The sequence below is a fragment of the Lontra canadensis genome, unplaced genomic scaffold, assembly GCF_010015895.1.
Source record: "Lontra canadensis isolate GAN:19392208 unplaced genomic scaffold, GSC_riverotter_1.0 scaffold7, whole genome shotgun sequence".
NCBI classification, from domain to species: Eukaryota; Metazoa; Chordata; class Mammalia; order Carnivora; family Mustelidae; genus Lontra; species Lontra canadensis.
This window is the reverse complement of record NW_022631001.1, coordinates 29,326,905-29,341,698: the sequence shown is the minus strand read 5'-3', so window position 1 is coordinate 29,341,698 and position 14,794 is coordinate 29,326,905. Positions and strand designations below refer to the sequence as shown.

Here is a 14,794-nt window from a genome sequence, read left to right as displayed (position 1 = left end):
TACCACTTCTCACCCTTCCCACTGCACAGCTTGAAGTTCACCTGGCAATCAATATGTATAAATGACAGAGACAAGGCTAAGTTTATTCAACTGAGTTCTTCCTCCTTCTAGACACACAGATAAATTTACATTTTCCAGGTTTACCTGCAGTTAGATGGAGTTATAAGACTGAGTCTGGCCGAGGACATGGCACACACCTTTTCTAGACACACATTTGTAACCTCCTTAAATGTCCTCTACACTCTTTCCCCACCTCTGGCCAGTTGCACTTAATCCACTGAAGACATGAAGGCCTAGAAATGTTGGAACCACACAATGGAGGAAGCTAGGTCCCCAAAGGACAGCATGGAAGAGAGCCCCCTCTTCCACATGCATTGGATGGGAAATGCAAGTTGTATGTGCTAAACCCCTAACACATTGGAATTGTTTGTTTCAACAGCCAGCAAATTATCCCGACTAACGCTGCAGACACTGAGAAAATGGACAACCAATGTTCAAAAGATCACACAGCAAGGAAAACTGACGTGTCTACTACACAGTAAGTCTGGGGGAAATGGTTGGTTGCAGTTGTAAGTAATTGTGTGTGTTTGTGACTGTTGATTCCATTGACAGGTTATTTTATTTTTAAGATTTTATTTATTTGCCAGACAGAGATCAAAGTAGGCAGAGAGGCAGGCAGAAGGGGAGGGGGAAGCAGGCTTCCCACTGAGCAGAGAGCCTGAGGCAGGGCTCAATCCCAGGACCCTGAGATCATGACCTGAGCCAAAGGCAGAGGCTTAACCCACTGAGCCACCCAGGTGCCCAACAGGTTATTTTGATAAGTAGATGAGCTTAGCAGAAAGTTGGCTGGTTTTCAAGCAAAAATTAATGATAATAGAGAAAGTCCATAAATACAGAGTCTTGAAAAACTTTCCTACTGCTTGGGGTGTCAGAAGTTAAGAGAAAATTTTAGACTGCTTTTGAAAAACACAGACTCATAGAAACCAGAACTAAGAAGAGTAGATTATGTGTATAGTTGGTGTACTCAAGTCCAGTGGTCCTAGATAGACACCATTACTTACAAAGGAGTGGCATGGTGAATTGGAAAAGACAATAAAGAAACAAAAGAAAAAAAAATTTTAATTATACTGAAGAACATATGTGTGTGTGATTACTAGTGCATGGAACTGCCTGATACAAAGAGTTCAGAAACCTGTTTGGGTTTTGAGGGTGTTTGTTGACAAAGACACCTGAGCTTGGCTTTTAAAGAAAGTTTTTGATTAAGAATTAAAGCCGTTATTAATCTTAATATTTTATGAGCTGGAAGCAGGCTCCAAATGCAGTAATGCAAAAGAAGTGACATATTCCAATGTCTGCATGTCATAATGCCATGGGGGACGATGAAGAAGACACAGCCCCGCAAAGGCAGAACAAGGAGTAATAGAAACAATGGTAAGTTCCTTCCAGACAACATAGCCCATGTCTAGTCAAGGAACTTCCACCACTTCAGTGGGTAAAAAGGTAGCAGTGCCTGCCCTCAAAATATTCCAGCATTACCATGGACAAGTTCCTACTGAACGAATTCCATGCCTTCCCTCCAAATGGGAATCTTAATGATGGGTACCGGTACTCCACCATTACCTATGTGGTGAGAGGAGGAAAATGACTGGTCCACAAGGAATCACATCAGGACCTGATGGAGAAGACACTCCCGGCTTGAGGTCTTGGACTGTGTGAAAGGCTGGGTGGTCTCTCTTGGAGAGAAGGTAAGTATATTTTACTTGCGAGAGTCTCTGTTGTATCATTTCTCTTAAGAAATGATTATTCAGTAACCCAGCCTCAGCTGTAGGCAGCTGGATCTATGTGAGCAGTGTGGCCAATGGAATGATAGAAAAAGTGATATAAATCTCTCTCAGATTGAGCCACTAAAATGTCATACAAGATCAGGAACACTGTCTCCCTTCCCTGGCATGACAGCCCCCAGAAATACCTGAGGAGATCCCTAAGGGCTTAATATATGGAGGAACCATATATGGAAGAAGCTAGGTTCCCAAAATGAAGCAGAGCCCCCATGCACTGGAATGGGATCTGAATGGGTGGTAAACTTTTATCCTGTTAAGTTGCTGTGGTATCTTCGTGGAAGTAATTAACTTTAACTTCATTTGCTTTGACTAATTCAGCATATGATGGGTTTTGATGTGCACTGCCTCAGCTATCTATAATCTGAAGCACGAAAAACTTCAGAAAACTACAAAGCTGTCCAGGTGAAGTCCAAAGATGTAGCTCAATCCCTAGATAATATGATAGGAAAAATGGATTTAGTTAGCAAACATGCCTGAGTCTCTCTCCTGTCTCCCTGGTAGCTGAATGACCACTAGTCTTTTTGCTCAGTTGTCTAAATTGCAAAGATGAGAATAGTAATAACAATTCTTGGGCTGTTTTGACTGTAATCACTCTGAAAGTAATTTTCCTCTTGGTAATTATCTATGCTAATCCATTCTGTGCTCATCACATATCAAGCACTCAGTAACTAATTTTGGTTGAGTAGATAAAGATATTAATGTTATTATTACAAATAGTCCTTGGCCAGTAGTACTAATGCAACATCTTATTAAATATGGAGATAGAGGTAAATATGAATACCTGGCCCATGCTGTTGGTTTGATATTGATCTTGGATATTACTGATGAAGAGAAAATCACAGAATAATTATTATATCCCTTTTATCTTTAAATTAATCATTCAAAGCCCCACATGCCTAATGAGCAGGAAGTACAATATCTTCTTCTTAAAGCTACCCACTAACCCTCTGCTAAATGTTGGAGATCCGGGGAGTTTTCATAACACCAAATTGTCAGTCACCTTTAAAACACCAAGCGGAGGTTGAGAACTGAATTCATACCAGTATTGCTATTCCCTGAATAGCCACAAGAGGCAGTGTTGACTTGTAGCTGTGAAGCATTGTTTACTCTTTGCAACATCTCCAGGCTTTATAGACTCCCTGGCAGCAGCACAGTTTGATCAGTCTCACACCAAGCCTCTGAGGTTACGGCTAGCTCTCATTGCTAATACCTGTTGGCTTAGAATTAGTATCTCAGGATGACTATGTACTATGAAGCTCCCAAACTCTGCTTTGTCATATGTGGAAAATGTAGTTTTGTTTTTTCAACACTGTCTTTTTTTTTTTTTTTAAGATTTTATTTATTTATTTGGCAGACAGAGATCACAAGTAGACAGAGAGGCAGGCAGAGAGAGAAAGGGGGAAGCAGGTGTCCTGCTGAGCAGGGAGCCCGATGTGGAACTTGATCCCGGGACCCTGAGATCATGACCCGATCCGAAGGCAGAGACTTCACCCACTGAGCCAGCCACACAGGCGCCCCTCAACAATGTCTTTGCTTTGAGCATTGATCACCAGCATAAACTCCCTTTTTGCTCCAGACTTTTTTTTTTTTTTAGATTTTATGTATTTATTTGACAGATAGAGATCATGAGTAGGCAGAGAGGTAGGCAGAGAGAGAGAGAGGAGGAAGTAGGCTCCTTGCTGAGCAGAGAGCCCAATGCGGGGCTCGATCCCAGGACCCTGAAATCATGACCTGAGCTGAAGGCAGAGGCTTTAACCCACTGAGCCACCCAGGCGCCCCACTCCAGACTTAATTTTTGCTCTCTCTGGATACTGGGTCTTGATTTAAATTGTCATTGGTCCTGCATGGCAGTGTTCAATGTAGTTTTCAGTTCAAAATGCACAGATCTTATTCTCAAAATGCTGTTTTTTATGCAGATTTCTCATTCTAATGTGATAACAAGCAAACCAAGGAGTGAGGTGAGTGGCTAGTGGTTAGCCTCTCTCTGCCTCATTCTCATGTTTTTAATACATCTGCTTCCAGTACAATTACACTGTGTGTGTCTGTCTGTGCTAACAAAGTCACTCCACAGATTTTCTTATTAAACTGATGAAACATCTGTACTCTTACCAATTTGAAATGACTTTAGTTTATACTACTTCATTCTATCAACAAGACATGTTCAAAGACTGTACTAAGAGGATTTATTTATTTATTTATTTATTTACTTACTTACTTACTTACTTTATAAGAACTTCATGGCAAGAAGCTATAAGAACTTCATGGCAAGGTTGTGTCTGCCCCTTAAGATCTGGCTTTTTGGATAACTGTTCACCCATCCCCTTTATCTGTATGAGGACTTACCCCAACACCTGTTTTAGAACCATTGTGCCCAGTTTCTTGAGCCACCTGCTCTGGGCTTGACAACTCTCTGAGGAACTGTCATCCTCTTAACCTGTCTCCTAAGGACCAAACTGAGAGCGAACCTCAAGTACATGTCATGTCTGTTCTTATACTTTGGGTTCTACTACTTGAAATGAAAGATGCATTGTAGACACTGTTGGTTAACCCTTCTCTTAGTCACTTCAATTTCATAAGCAAGGGGATGTTTGCTGAGCCCCCTGATATTCCAGAAGCTGTGCTCATCACTCTGAAGGATGACAAGTGTGCTACCCCCTACATCGCTTACAAATCCCTAACACAAGCTGTAGTTTCTAGAACCATGTACACCCAGTTTGAGTTAAACTTCTCAAAATTATGTGGCTGTTTGCACTGATCTAGAGAAGCCTAGTGAAGGAATTAAGATCTAAATATGACCAACTAACAGGATTCCTCTTTGAGTCCCTTCTGGATTTGCACCTCTGAGAAGCATAGCAGAGGTGAAGAAAGTATTCCTAGAGAGACCGACAGAGTGGACCAAATTCTGTACGATAACACCTGACAATATGTATCCTATTCCTAGGAACTGTGTCCTTTCTATTAGATGTTTTCACAACTAATTTTTCTAATCATCCACACAAGGGTCTTATGAAAATTAGTGTTATTCAGCAAGAAGATGTTATAGAAGATGAGACCTTCCATCATCAACATCCTTAAAGATTTAAGGGTCAAAATTGTTCAGGTGGATATGATGAGGGAGCAGAAGCCTAGTTGAGGACGAAGTGTAAGTTGACACCCTGCAGCCCCCCTCCCTCGTCTTCCACTCCTGGGTGGGACCTGTGTGACATTCTTCCAGGAATCTCCCAATTATTTTTTTTTCTCCCAACTATCTTAATGTTAGTACCTTGCTAGAGGGGTAAACAACCTTAAACAACCTTAGACAATGGCTAGGACTCCATTATCTTGTAGGTTCTCTTTAGCATATAAAAGTTCTTTTGAAACCTCCCTTTTCCTTACTCCCCCCAACTCTTAAGAGTGTGTAATCAGCCACTCCTCAAGCCCCAGTCAAGTGGCTCCTTTTGCCCATGGGTCCTGTCCCTGTGCTTTAATAAACCACCATTTTGCACCAAAAAAAAAAAAAAAAGAATAGAAAAGAAAAGAAAATTAATGTTATCATGCATGGATACTGGTAATTTGCAGGTGCTCAAAACATTTGAGCTTTCTTATTCATTGTCATTACTATCACTGTTATCAGTATGCAAGGATATTGAGATTATTGGTATCACTTTAGATCATCAGTGGTGAAGTTGGCCTTTCTGGCCTCTGAGGGACAGGAGGAAGGTGGTGGTCGATAAACTCTTCCAGCAGCTGTGAGATGGAGGGGAGCCCTGTGAGAGAAGTCTCTTGTGGAAAATGATAAATGCTGGGGCGCCTGGGTGGCTCAGTGGGTTAAGCCTCTGCCTTCAGCTCAGGTCATGATCTCAGGGTCCTGGATTGGAGCCCCGGGCTCTCTGTTCAGCAGGGAGTCTGCTTCCCTCTCTGCCTGCCTCTCTGCCTACTTGTGATCTCTCTCTCTCTGTCAAATAAATAAATAAAATCTTAAAAAAAAAAAAGACAAATGCTGAGTCACACCTATGGCTCTGCTTGAGGAAAGGAGAGCTAAGCTGGCAGGTGTTAAGAGCCTCTTCTTGTAGGCAAACAGATGTCATTTTCCTTTTCTGCTGTTACTGAGTGTAGCTTTGGAAGACTCTGCCCTGGAGCCCAAGGCAGCCCTGAGCTGCAGTTACTCTGAGGAATCCCTGCAGGGTGATGTGCTCATTCTCTGTTCCTGCTCAGAGCTAACTCTAGACTCTGCAACAGCTGTGAAAGCTGCCCCTGTGACAGCATGTTACGATGCCATGTCTCTTTGCATACCCACACGGGAGGACCTGAGTCTGTGTCCAGTCCTGATCCAGTCCAATCCACCCCCAGTTTTTTTTTTTTTAACCTTTTGATTATTTTTTATTTTTTTTCTCTGACAAGGACTTTACCTGCACAAGATAAATACGCCTGGAAGTCCTGAGATTTGTGTACACACGGATCCTACAGTCACTGTCACAGAAACTCATCCAGATGCTTTTTTAGAAGAGGCACATTCCATCCAGTTGGCTGCAGTCTCAGCTTCCTGTTAAGCCAGTGTTTCTGTACCAAATATGGTTTCTCCTGCCCACTGTGGTCTTTCGACCAGTGACCTCAGACCAATAGGTTGTGGACATCAGGGCACATGGCTGCTTGTAAAGCCGGGGTTAATAAGCCCCCAACAGTGCTGACATCCCCTGTGATACCTTCTTTCAGCAAGTTACAAAAATTCATGTTCCTTTCAGAAGTACCTGAGGGTCTCACACCTGCCCCCTCCCGAAACACAAAGCATCCAGATCACAAATGAAAACCAGAAAGCCCTGCAGTTTTTCAGAGGTGGTGAAGCAGCAATGCAAATTTGGCCAAACTGGCAAGCTATTTTCTGCCATCCTCCTCTCCCTCCTCAAGCATGGACAATTTGAGACTCCTAAAAAGTTCACCCAGCAATGCTTGTTGAGCCCAAATCCATACATAAACTACCGCACAGAGTAAGCAGAATATCCAAGATTAAAGAGGACTTAAAGAATAAGGCCTTGATCATCACATAAGCCAAAGCAATGTGCAGCAGACAGTTAACGTTTGGGACTTGGAAGATGGAAAAGCTCATCGCAAATGTCACATGAAACTAACATGTACCTGAAAAAGACAGTCATTCTGGTGTAGGGAGCTGGTGTACAGTGCAGGGTGCTGCCTCAGTTGTCCCTGGTGTGGTCACAAGCCCTCAGACTCAGAACTAACAGGAGCCTCATGGTCATTAACTCTTGTCTCTCAGCCCCAGACCCAACATCCAGAGATCTGCTTTGGGATGCTGGAACTTGGACTCTGAGACTCTTCTTTGTCAGCTGGCTCCCTTTTAGTTTCCACCCCCAGAGAACAGCAGGAAAAGACTGGAAGCCTAAAGCAGGCCAGGGAATACTTGCTTCTTCCTGTCCCCGTCTTGTCAGTACCCCTGAGCAATGACTCTTCACCTGGCGGTGGAGTTTATTGTAGTCTCCAGGATTTGTTGGTTGGTCGGATTTGAGTTTGATTTGGGTTTGGAACTCCCAGGATCCAATCAGCCTCACTGAACTTCCTTTGAGGTATCAGCAGCAGCAGGACAGAATTCCATGCCCAGAGATTTTAGCCCCACCTCTGAAGGCACCTCCTCTGAGATCCTGTGACAGCAGTACCAGTTGAAGGCAGCACCCTCCCTAGAGCTATGAGACCTAGTCCCATGGGCCTATCTTCAACCTTTTAAGTTAATGACCCAAGTGTAAGTTTACCATTCTTCTTCTGCCCCAGTCCCTGGTAATTACTAAATACATTCCATCTCCATAGATTTGCCAATTACAGACATTTAAAATTAATTGGGAATTATACAGTATATACATATAGCCATTAAGCTTTTCACATAGCATAATGTTTCAAGGTTCATTCATTTGTAGCCTTATCAATATTTCATTATGGCTGAAAAATAATTCATTTGTAAGGTTAAACCACAATATGTTTGCCCATTTTTAACTGGGCTGCTTGGTTTTTACTGTTTAGTTGTAAGAGGTTTTATATGCTCCAGGTACTAGAACTTTATCATTTACATTATTTGCAATATTTTCTCATTCTGTGGGTTATCTTTGCACTTTCTTGATGCTGTTCTTTGAGGGATAAAGTTTAAAAAAAATTTTTTAAAGATTTTATTTATTTGCCAGAGAGAGAGAGCAAGCCAGTACACACAAGCAGGTGGAGAGGCAGGCAGAGGCAGGGAGAGAAGCAGGTTCCCTGCCGAGCAAGGAGCCTGATGAGGGACTCAATCCCATGACCCCGGGATCATGACCCAAGCCAAAGGCAGCGGCTTAACCCACTGAGCCACCCAGGCGTTCCAAAGTTTTTAAATTTTGATGAAGTCCAATTTATCTCTTTTTTTCTTTAGTCACTTGTTCTTTTGGTGCTGTAACTAAGAGACTATTGCCTAACTCAAGGTTATGAAGATTTACCCTTATGTTTTCTCCTGAGAGATTTATCGCTTTAGCTCTTACATTTAGTTTTTGGAATCATCTTGAATTAAGTTTTGTCTGCAGTGCCATTCTATGCACTTCTTACTGTAGCATTTTGTAGGTTTGGACTGATTTTTCCTATTTCTCATTGTTTTGCTGATAGAGCACCCTCTTGTCAGTATCATATTCAGTGTATCTGAAGAGTAAAACATTGCCAGGGAGCAGGGCAAGGTTGCCATGTCTTGTGGTTTTCCTCGGTTTGTAGACTGCCTTTTTATATGTTTGTTCTGCAATTAAAAAAAAAAAAGATTAAAAAAAGATTCAGTATTTTGAACTTTTTGACTAGCCTCAAAATTTATGGGGTTTATAATATTGATGCATTTATTTATTGATGTAGTGGATTCAATTTATATATTTTCATGTGTCTGTTAGCCATTTGTATGTCTTCTTTGGAGAAGTGTCTGTTCATGTCTTCTGCACATTTTTTGACATGATTATCTGTTTTTTTAAATTTTCTAATATTGAACCATTGTTCTCATCTGTAATTATTTCATATAGGCAGTTTATGATATAGGTGCAGAACTTGGGGAGTGTGAAATTACAGAGACAATTATTAGCTACATGATATTAGTGACAAAATTTATCATTTGAACTCTCAATTTTCATTTACCTAAGGTAACATTAATACTAGTGTGTTTTAAGAGTATTTTGAAAATTGAACAAGGTAATGAAAATAAAGCACTCAGCAGTCAGTATGTACTCTTCTAATAATATCTATCAAGTTATTTAAAAAACATATAATCAAATTTATTTTTTAAGTTTATTTACACTTTTGTAATCAGCATTTGTATGTGGGGTTTACCTGTATTTTTCTTCCTTCTGAAAATTTTCTTCTAAGTTTACTTTCTTATCTATTTTCTGATTTTGCCATTATGATAATGTTAATTTTCTAAAATGATTTTGAAAGGTCTGCAATTTTTTTAGTATTGCAAAACAGTTAACATAGTATAAGAAACATGAAAAACTATAGTGGTCTGGCATCTTACTTGGAAGAAAATCTGCAATGACTTTCTTGTAATCTTCATCACCATTTTGATCTGTTTAGTTTTTCTAAATCATGCTTGGGTCAATTTCATGATTTTTATTTAGAAAATGATCACTTGATCACTTTTTTCTTTTATTTGTTTATTTAAGTACATTTGACACAAAATGTCATTTCTTCCATTCAGTCCCTCCATCAGTTACATTACCATCACCATAGCCCATTCTCTGCATAGTTCTTGCTCACCTTACCTAGCGTTTCAGCCAGGGTCCCATTTTCAAACAGAAGCCAACTTAGTATTTTTGTGGCTTCCAGAATACCCAGAGAAATCAATTGTCTTATTTAGCTTATATACTCTGATAAGAATGACTTTATATTATGTCAGCAGCCACTCTATTACAGCCTGCGCTAAAGCTCATTCTAATAAGAACTGTACATGATGGGGTTTCCCTAAGGTTCAAGTCTTGATAGCGCCCTCTTTTTTTTTTTTCAATTTATCAAAATGGTTTTATTTATTTATTTTTCAGATTTTTATTTAAATTCTAGTTAGCATGTAGTGTGATATCGGCTGCAGGTGTAGAGTTAAGTGATTCTTCACTTACATATAACACACAGTGCTCATCACAAGTACCCTCCTTGATGGCCATTACCCATTTGGTGCATCCCCCACCCACGTCCCTCCATCAATCCTCAGTTTGTTCTCTATAATTAAGAGTCTTTTATGGTTTGCTTCCCTCTCTTTTTTTTTCCTTCCCCTATATTCATCAGTTTTGTTTCTTAAATTCCACATAGGAGTGAAATCATATGGTATTTGTCTTTCTCTGATTTATTTTGCTTAGCAGAATACACTTTAGCTCCATCCATGATATTGCAAATGGCAAGATTCCATTCTTTTTGATGGCTGAGTAATATTCCATTATAGATATATGTGTATATATACATATATATATATATATGTATATATATATATGGAACACACACACACACACCACATCTTCTTTATCCATTCATTAATCAGTGAACATTTGGGCTCTTTCCATAATTTGCCTGTTGTTGATAATGCTGATATAAACATCAGGGTGCATGTGCCCCTTCAAATCAGTATTTTTGTGTCCTTTGGGTAAGTACCTAGTGTTAGGGTATGGAGTCGACCACCCCTCAATTAGACAGAGAACACTCTTGATAATGCAAGTCACACAGCGAGGCTTATTTCCAGCTAGTTGGGGTCCAAGTATCTGCCCGGCGCAGTGGGTTTCAACAAGGACCCCGAGCACTCAAAGACAAGGGTTTATATAGCATTTTCAAGGCACTTTTTCATAGCTACATACATCTCTTGTGCCCCACTTTGACAGTTTAACTTTGGTTAACTTTTTGCCACCCCGGTGTCATCCTGGTAGTTAAGCGAGATTTAGGTTTAGAAGAACTTTCACCTTAACTACACTTCCTTCTTCCTCAGCCTGCCACAGTTTTGTGGAGGGGAGGGCGACCTTTGGCCTCAAGGCACTGAGCCATTTGTCTCTGGAAATTGGGCCATTGAAGAGATGGTCTTTTTGTTGTAAATCACCAGGACATTTGCAAACCAAAGGAGATTCCGGTCTAGCAGGATTGTGATCTCTGCAAGTTAACTATTTGTTTTTCTTCAACATTTGGTCCCTGTAGCACCATCATTCAACCGCCCTGGTGGTATATGATTAAGTTGTTTCTTAGGGTTTAGCTACTTTCTCTTGTCTCAAGTCACATACGCTCTGTGGGCCGGTTAGGGATGCTCACTAAAATGGCTTCCCGGCCTTCAGGATGGCCATTCTTATGCTAACCCACTCTTACAGTGCAAGGTGCCTGCTTTTGCTTTGCCAAGATGGCTGTACTTATGTCAGGGCTAGACTGGAGGTGGGTACAGCCTTGTTTTTCTTGGCCTCCACACCTGGAGCTCATTTCCAGGACTTGTTTTTTAAGTCCCCTGGGGGAAGGGGAGCAGGGACAGTAAAATAGGTCCTTACACTAGTAGTGCAATTGCTGGGTAGGGTAGTTCTATTTTTAACTTTTTTGAAGAACATGACATATTTTCCAGAGTGGCTTCCTCAGTTTGCATTCCCACCAATAGTGTAAGAGCATCCTAGGTTGGGCCCTCTTAATTCTTTGGGCTTTCTAGTCTCCTGACAGACCCTCTGATCAATGTAAGGGCTGAGGGTCCTAAAAGGCCCCAAACATTGGGGGTAGTATGGAGTAAGCACCCTTACTTCATAATAGTGACTATATATTAGAATTGGGTTTAGTAAGCTAAACCTACGTATGGTGGAAGTAACAACTGTGCTAGAAACACATTTGTTCATTTGTTTCCAAATCTTTTCATGTTTTACAAACCGCAAAGATTTTTTCAACCATTTTTTTTCACAGTGCCAGATTAATATTGCTTTATAGCATTTTATTGGCAAGGATATTGAAGTTCAAAGAGCTCTAAGTGAAATTGTCAGGTAACTCTTCCAAGCAAGGCCAGATCCTGAATTTAAATGTAGATCTTATGACTCCAAGTTAGTTTCTCTTGCTACTAGATACTGATGAAATCCCAGATCATTTCAAGACATGAACTTCTTCTGACATGTGAATGAAGAGAAACTCCATGTGGAAAGAAGTTATTCAAGGCAGTTACACGGGCCACACCTTTTTGCAAACTTTATTCTCCCTTTAGGAATTTTGTAATAACACTGTGGTTTAAATGTGAGTATTATGTTTTGTTTTGCTTTGTATTCTTCTTGTGGAAAAGTAGAGATAGTTTTAGAAGCTTTGAACTATGCCTTCCAGTAGGTGTACAATTAGGAGTAATGGGGGAAATACAGTGTGATTGGCCTGTGTGGGAGTGCTGGAGTTTTACAAAAATATTTCCACTGTTTACTTCTGCTTTGATCTTATTATTATTTCCCTTAACTGTCATGGAAAATGCTCCTGGAGCAAAATGTCAATAGCCTTTAGGGTTAAGCGTCCTTAGTACACGTTCTCTTATCTGTTTTGTCCTAACTCCATAGATAACAGGGTTAAGAGCAGGGGGAACAACCACGTACAGATTGGCCAGAAGAATGTGGGTGTAATGAGGGATGTTGTGGCCAAAGCGGTGTGTCATGAAGGAGAAGAGGGCTGGCAGGTAGAAAGCTAACATGACACAGACATGGGAGCCACATGTGCTGAGTGCCTTGAGCCGGGCATCCCAGGATGGGAGGTGGAAGACTGCTCGGAGGATTTGGACATAAGAGAACCCAATCACGGAAAGATCAATGTATCCTACTGAAAAAGCAATCAAGCCATAGACAATATTGACCCTAATATTGGCGCAAGCCAACTTTGCCAAGCCCATGTGTTCACAGTAGGTGTGCAGGATAACCCGGACACCACAGAAAGGCAATCTCAGGATGAGAAATATGAATGGAGTCACAAACACCAAGGTCCTGACTATGATGACAATGCTCAGGATAGCTATCACCTTATTGGTGAGGATCATACTATACCTCAGGGGGTTGCAGATGGCAATATAGCGATCTATAGCCATGACCGTCAGCACCACAGACTCCAGGCCAGTACATATATGGATAGTGTACATCTGTGTGATGCAAGCACCAAACCCAATCTCCCTGAGATTGAACCAGAAAATGCCCAGCATCTTGGGGATGGTGGCTGTGGAGAGGCCAAGGTCAGTGCAGGCCAACATGGCCAGGAAATAAAACATGGGTTGGTGGAGGCTGTGTTCAGTCTGGATCACAAATAGGATAGTGATGTTCCCCAGGAGCACTATCAGATACACTGCAAAGAAGGGGAAGCCAATCCAGAGGTGCACATCTTCTAGCCCTGGAATCCCCACCAGAAGGAAGGAGGGAGGGTGGAACTGTGTATTGTTGGGACGCAGCATATCGCTGGGAGTTGGTTATAGACACATTTCTTGCAGAACTTTTCTTGTTTCCAGAGAGAGACCCTGGCTTCTTTCATAGCATGTTGCCTATTTTCTGGAGAAACAGAAAATCCATTCTTTAATTCCATAATATAGCAGAGGAAACCTAGAGAGGCAATATGAGGCACAGTTAGAAAAACACTCTCACTTCAAAGTATTTGTCTGACCTACATAGAAAGTCATGTAGAACATTTCCAAATACAGCAAATTCCTGCATGTCTCCCATCTTTCTTCCCTTCAGTCTTTAAGGAAGAACCTGCACATGGCAAATATTTATTATTATTTGTGTCTGTTAATCAGGATATAAAGCATAAAGAACAAGGTGTGTGTGTGTGTATGCACATGTGTAAAATATCACAGGACTGAGAGTGAGATGGATGGTTCAGGGAAATGATACTTGCAAAGCAGACCTGAAAAATTAAGGAGATTCTATGTGGGAGGGAACCCCGTAAATGTGGAGGACTGGATAGCTGGTGTTTGGATCTGAGCTAAGGAATGTAGACACATTGGGAGACCATTATGTGATTCTAGCGAAGTAATACCCCTCCTAGAACTACCAAGTCTTATTACTAACTGGGTTGTATTACATTCCCATTCCTGAACAGTTTAACACTGGTTGTTCCCAGAAATTTTAAAGGGCCTTTTGTGGTTTTTAAACTTCTTTTCTGCCTTCTTCACACTATATTATGTTGATGGATAATCCTTCAAGCAGCCTGGATAGTGATGATCTGTCTATATTTCCTAAAGTTAGAGCAATACCAAGGCCAGATACTTGCCTCAATTTGGAAACAGTGTAGGTTATATTAGGGCTACAGCTAGTTTCCCTGATACAGTGATGGAAGCTAATGTTTTGAAGTTGGCAGCGGGCTTGTTTACTATAAGAGTGGTATCCATCTGGTGTGCCTTGTGGTTGAGTCAGGTTGTAACTGGCCCTGTGCCATGGACATAATCTATAACATGGTAGATCCTGTGGGATTATCAGATGTGTGCAACCATTAGAAACTGTGCTGTTACTGGATATATTCTATGGGGTGCACTGTGCCATGGGTGGGATACCTACAGGGCCTGGGCTTGTTGCGTGTAGGCAGTGCTACATCTAAGGCAGTGCTGCATGTTTTGCCTTGGTATTTTTTTGAGTGCAATGGGTTCTAATATGGTGGTACCAATTTTCAAGAAATAAAATTCTCTTGACATGGCCTCTTGAGAGGCCTCAAGAACTGCTGTGGATATGTCATTTGGATTGGCATTTGCTCATAGTGTGTCTAATTTTTTAAAAAATAATGTACTATGGAGTTGCTTCCCAAAATATGCTACAATCCTGCTAAAGGAGGGAAAATGTGTTATGAGGTGTTCACCCCCTTGGTTGTGTTGGTCCAGTTTTTTCCTTCTAATGGGGTCTGATCCCATGGAAGTCAGTACGCACACCATTCACCCCCCTTCAATGACACTTAACTAGATTCACCTTTCTATGCACCTCTACTCCCTGTCTGATATTTCATCTGTCAGAGAATTAATGTCATTTTGCTTTCTA

General features: G+C 41.1%; 1 protein-coding gene across 1 annotated transcript; it reads right to left on the bottom strand.

The window, feature by feature from the left end:
• Positions 1 to 12,282: 12,282 nt before the first annotated feature.
• On the bottom strand, positions 12,283 to 13,224 carry LOC116865396 (olfactory receptor 52E5). Its single transcript, XM_032853667.1, has one exon. It carries the CDS (start codon positions 13,222 to 13,224, stop codon positions 12,283 to 12,285), a length of 942 nt encoding a protein of 313 aa, XP_032709558.1.
• Positions 13,225 to 14,794: the final 1,570 nt, after the last annotated feature.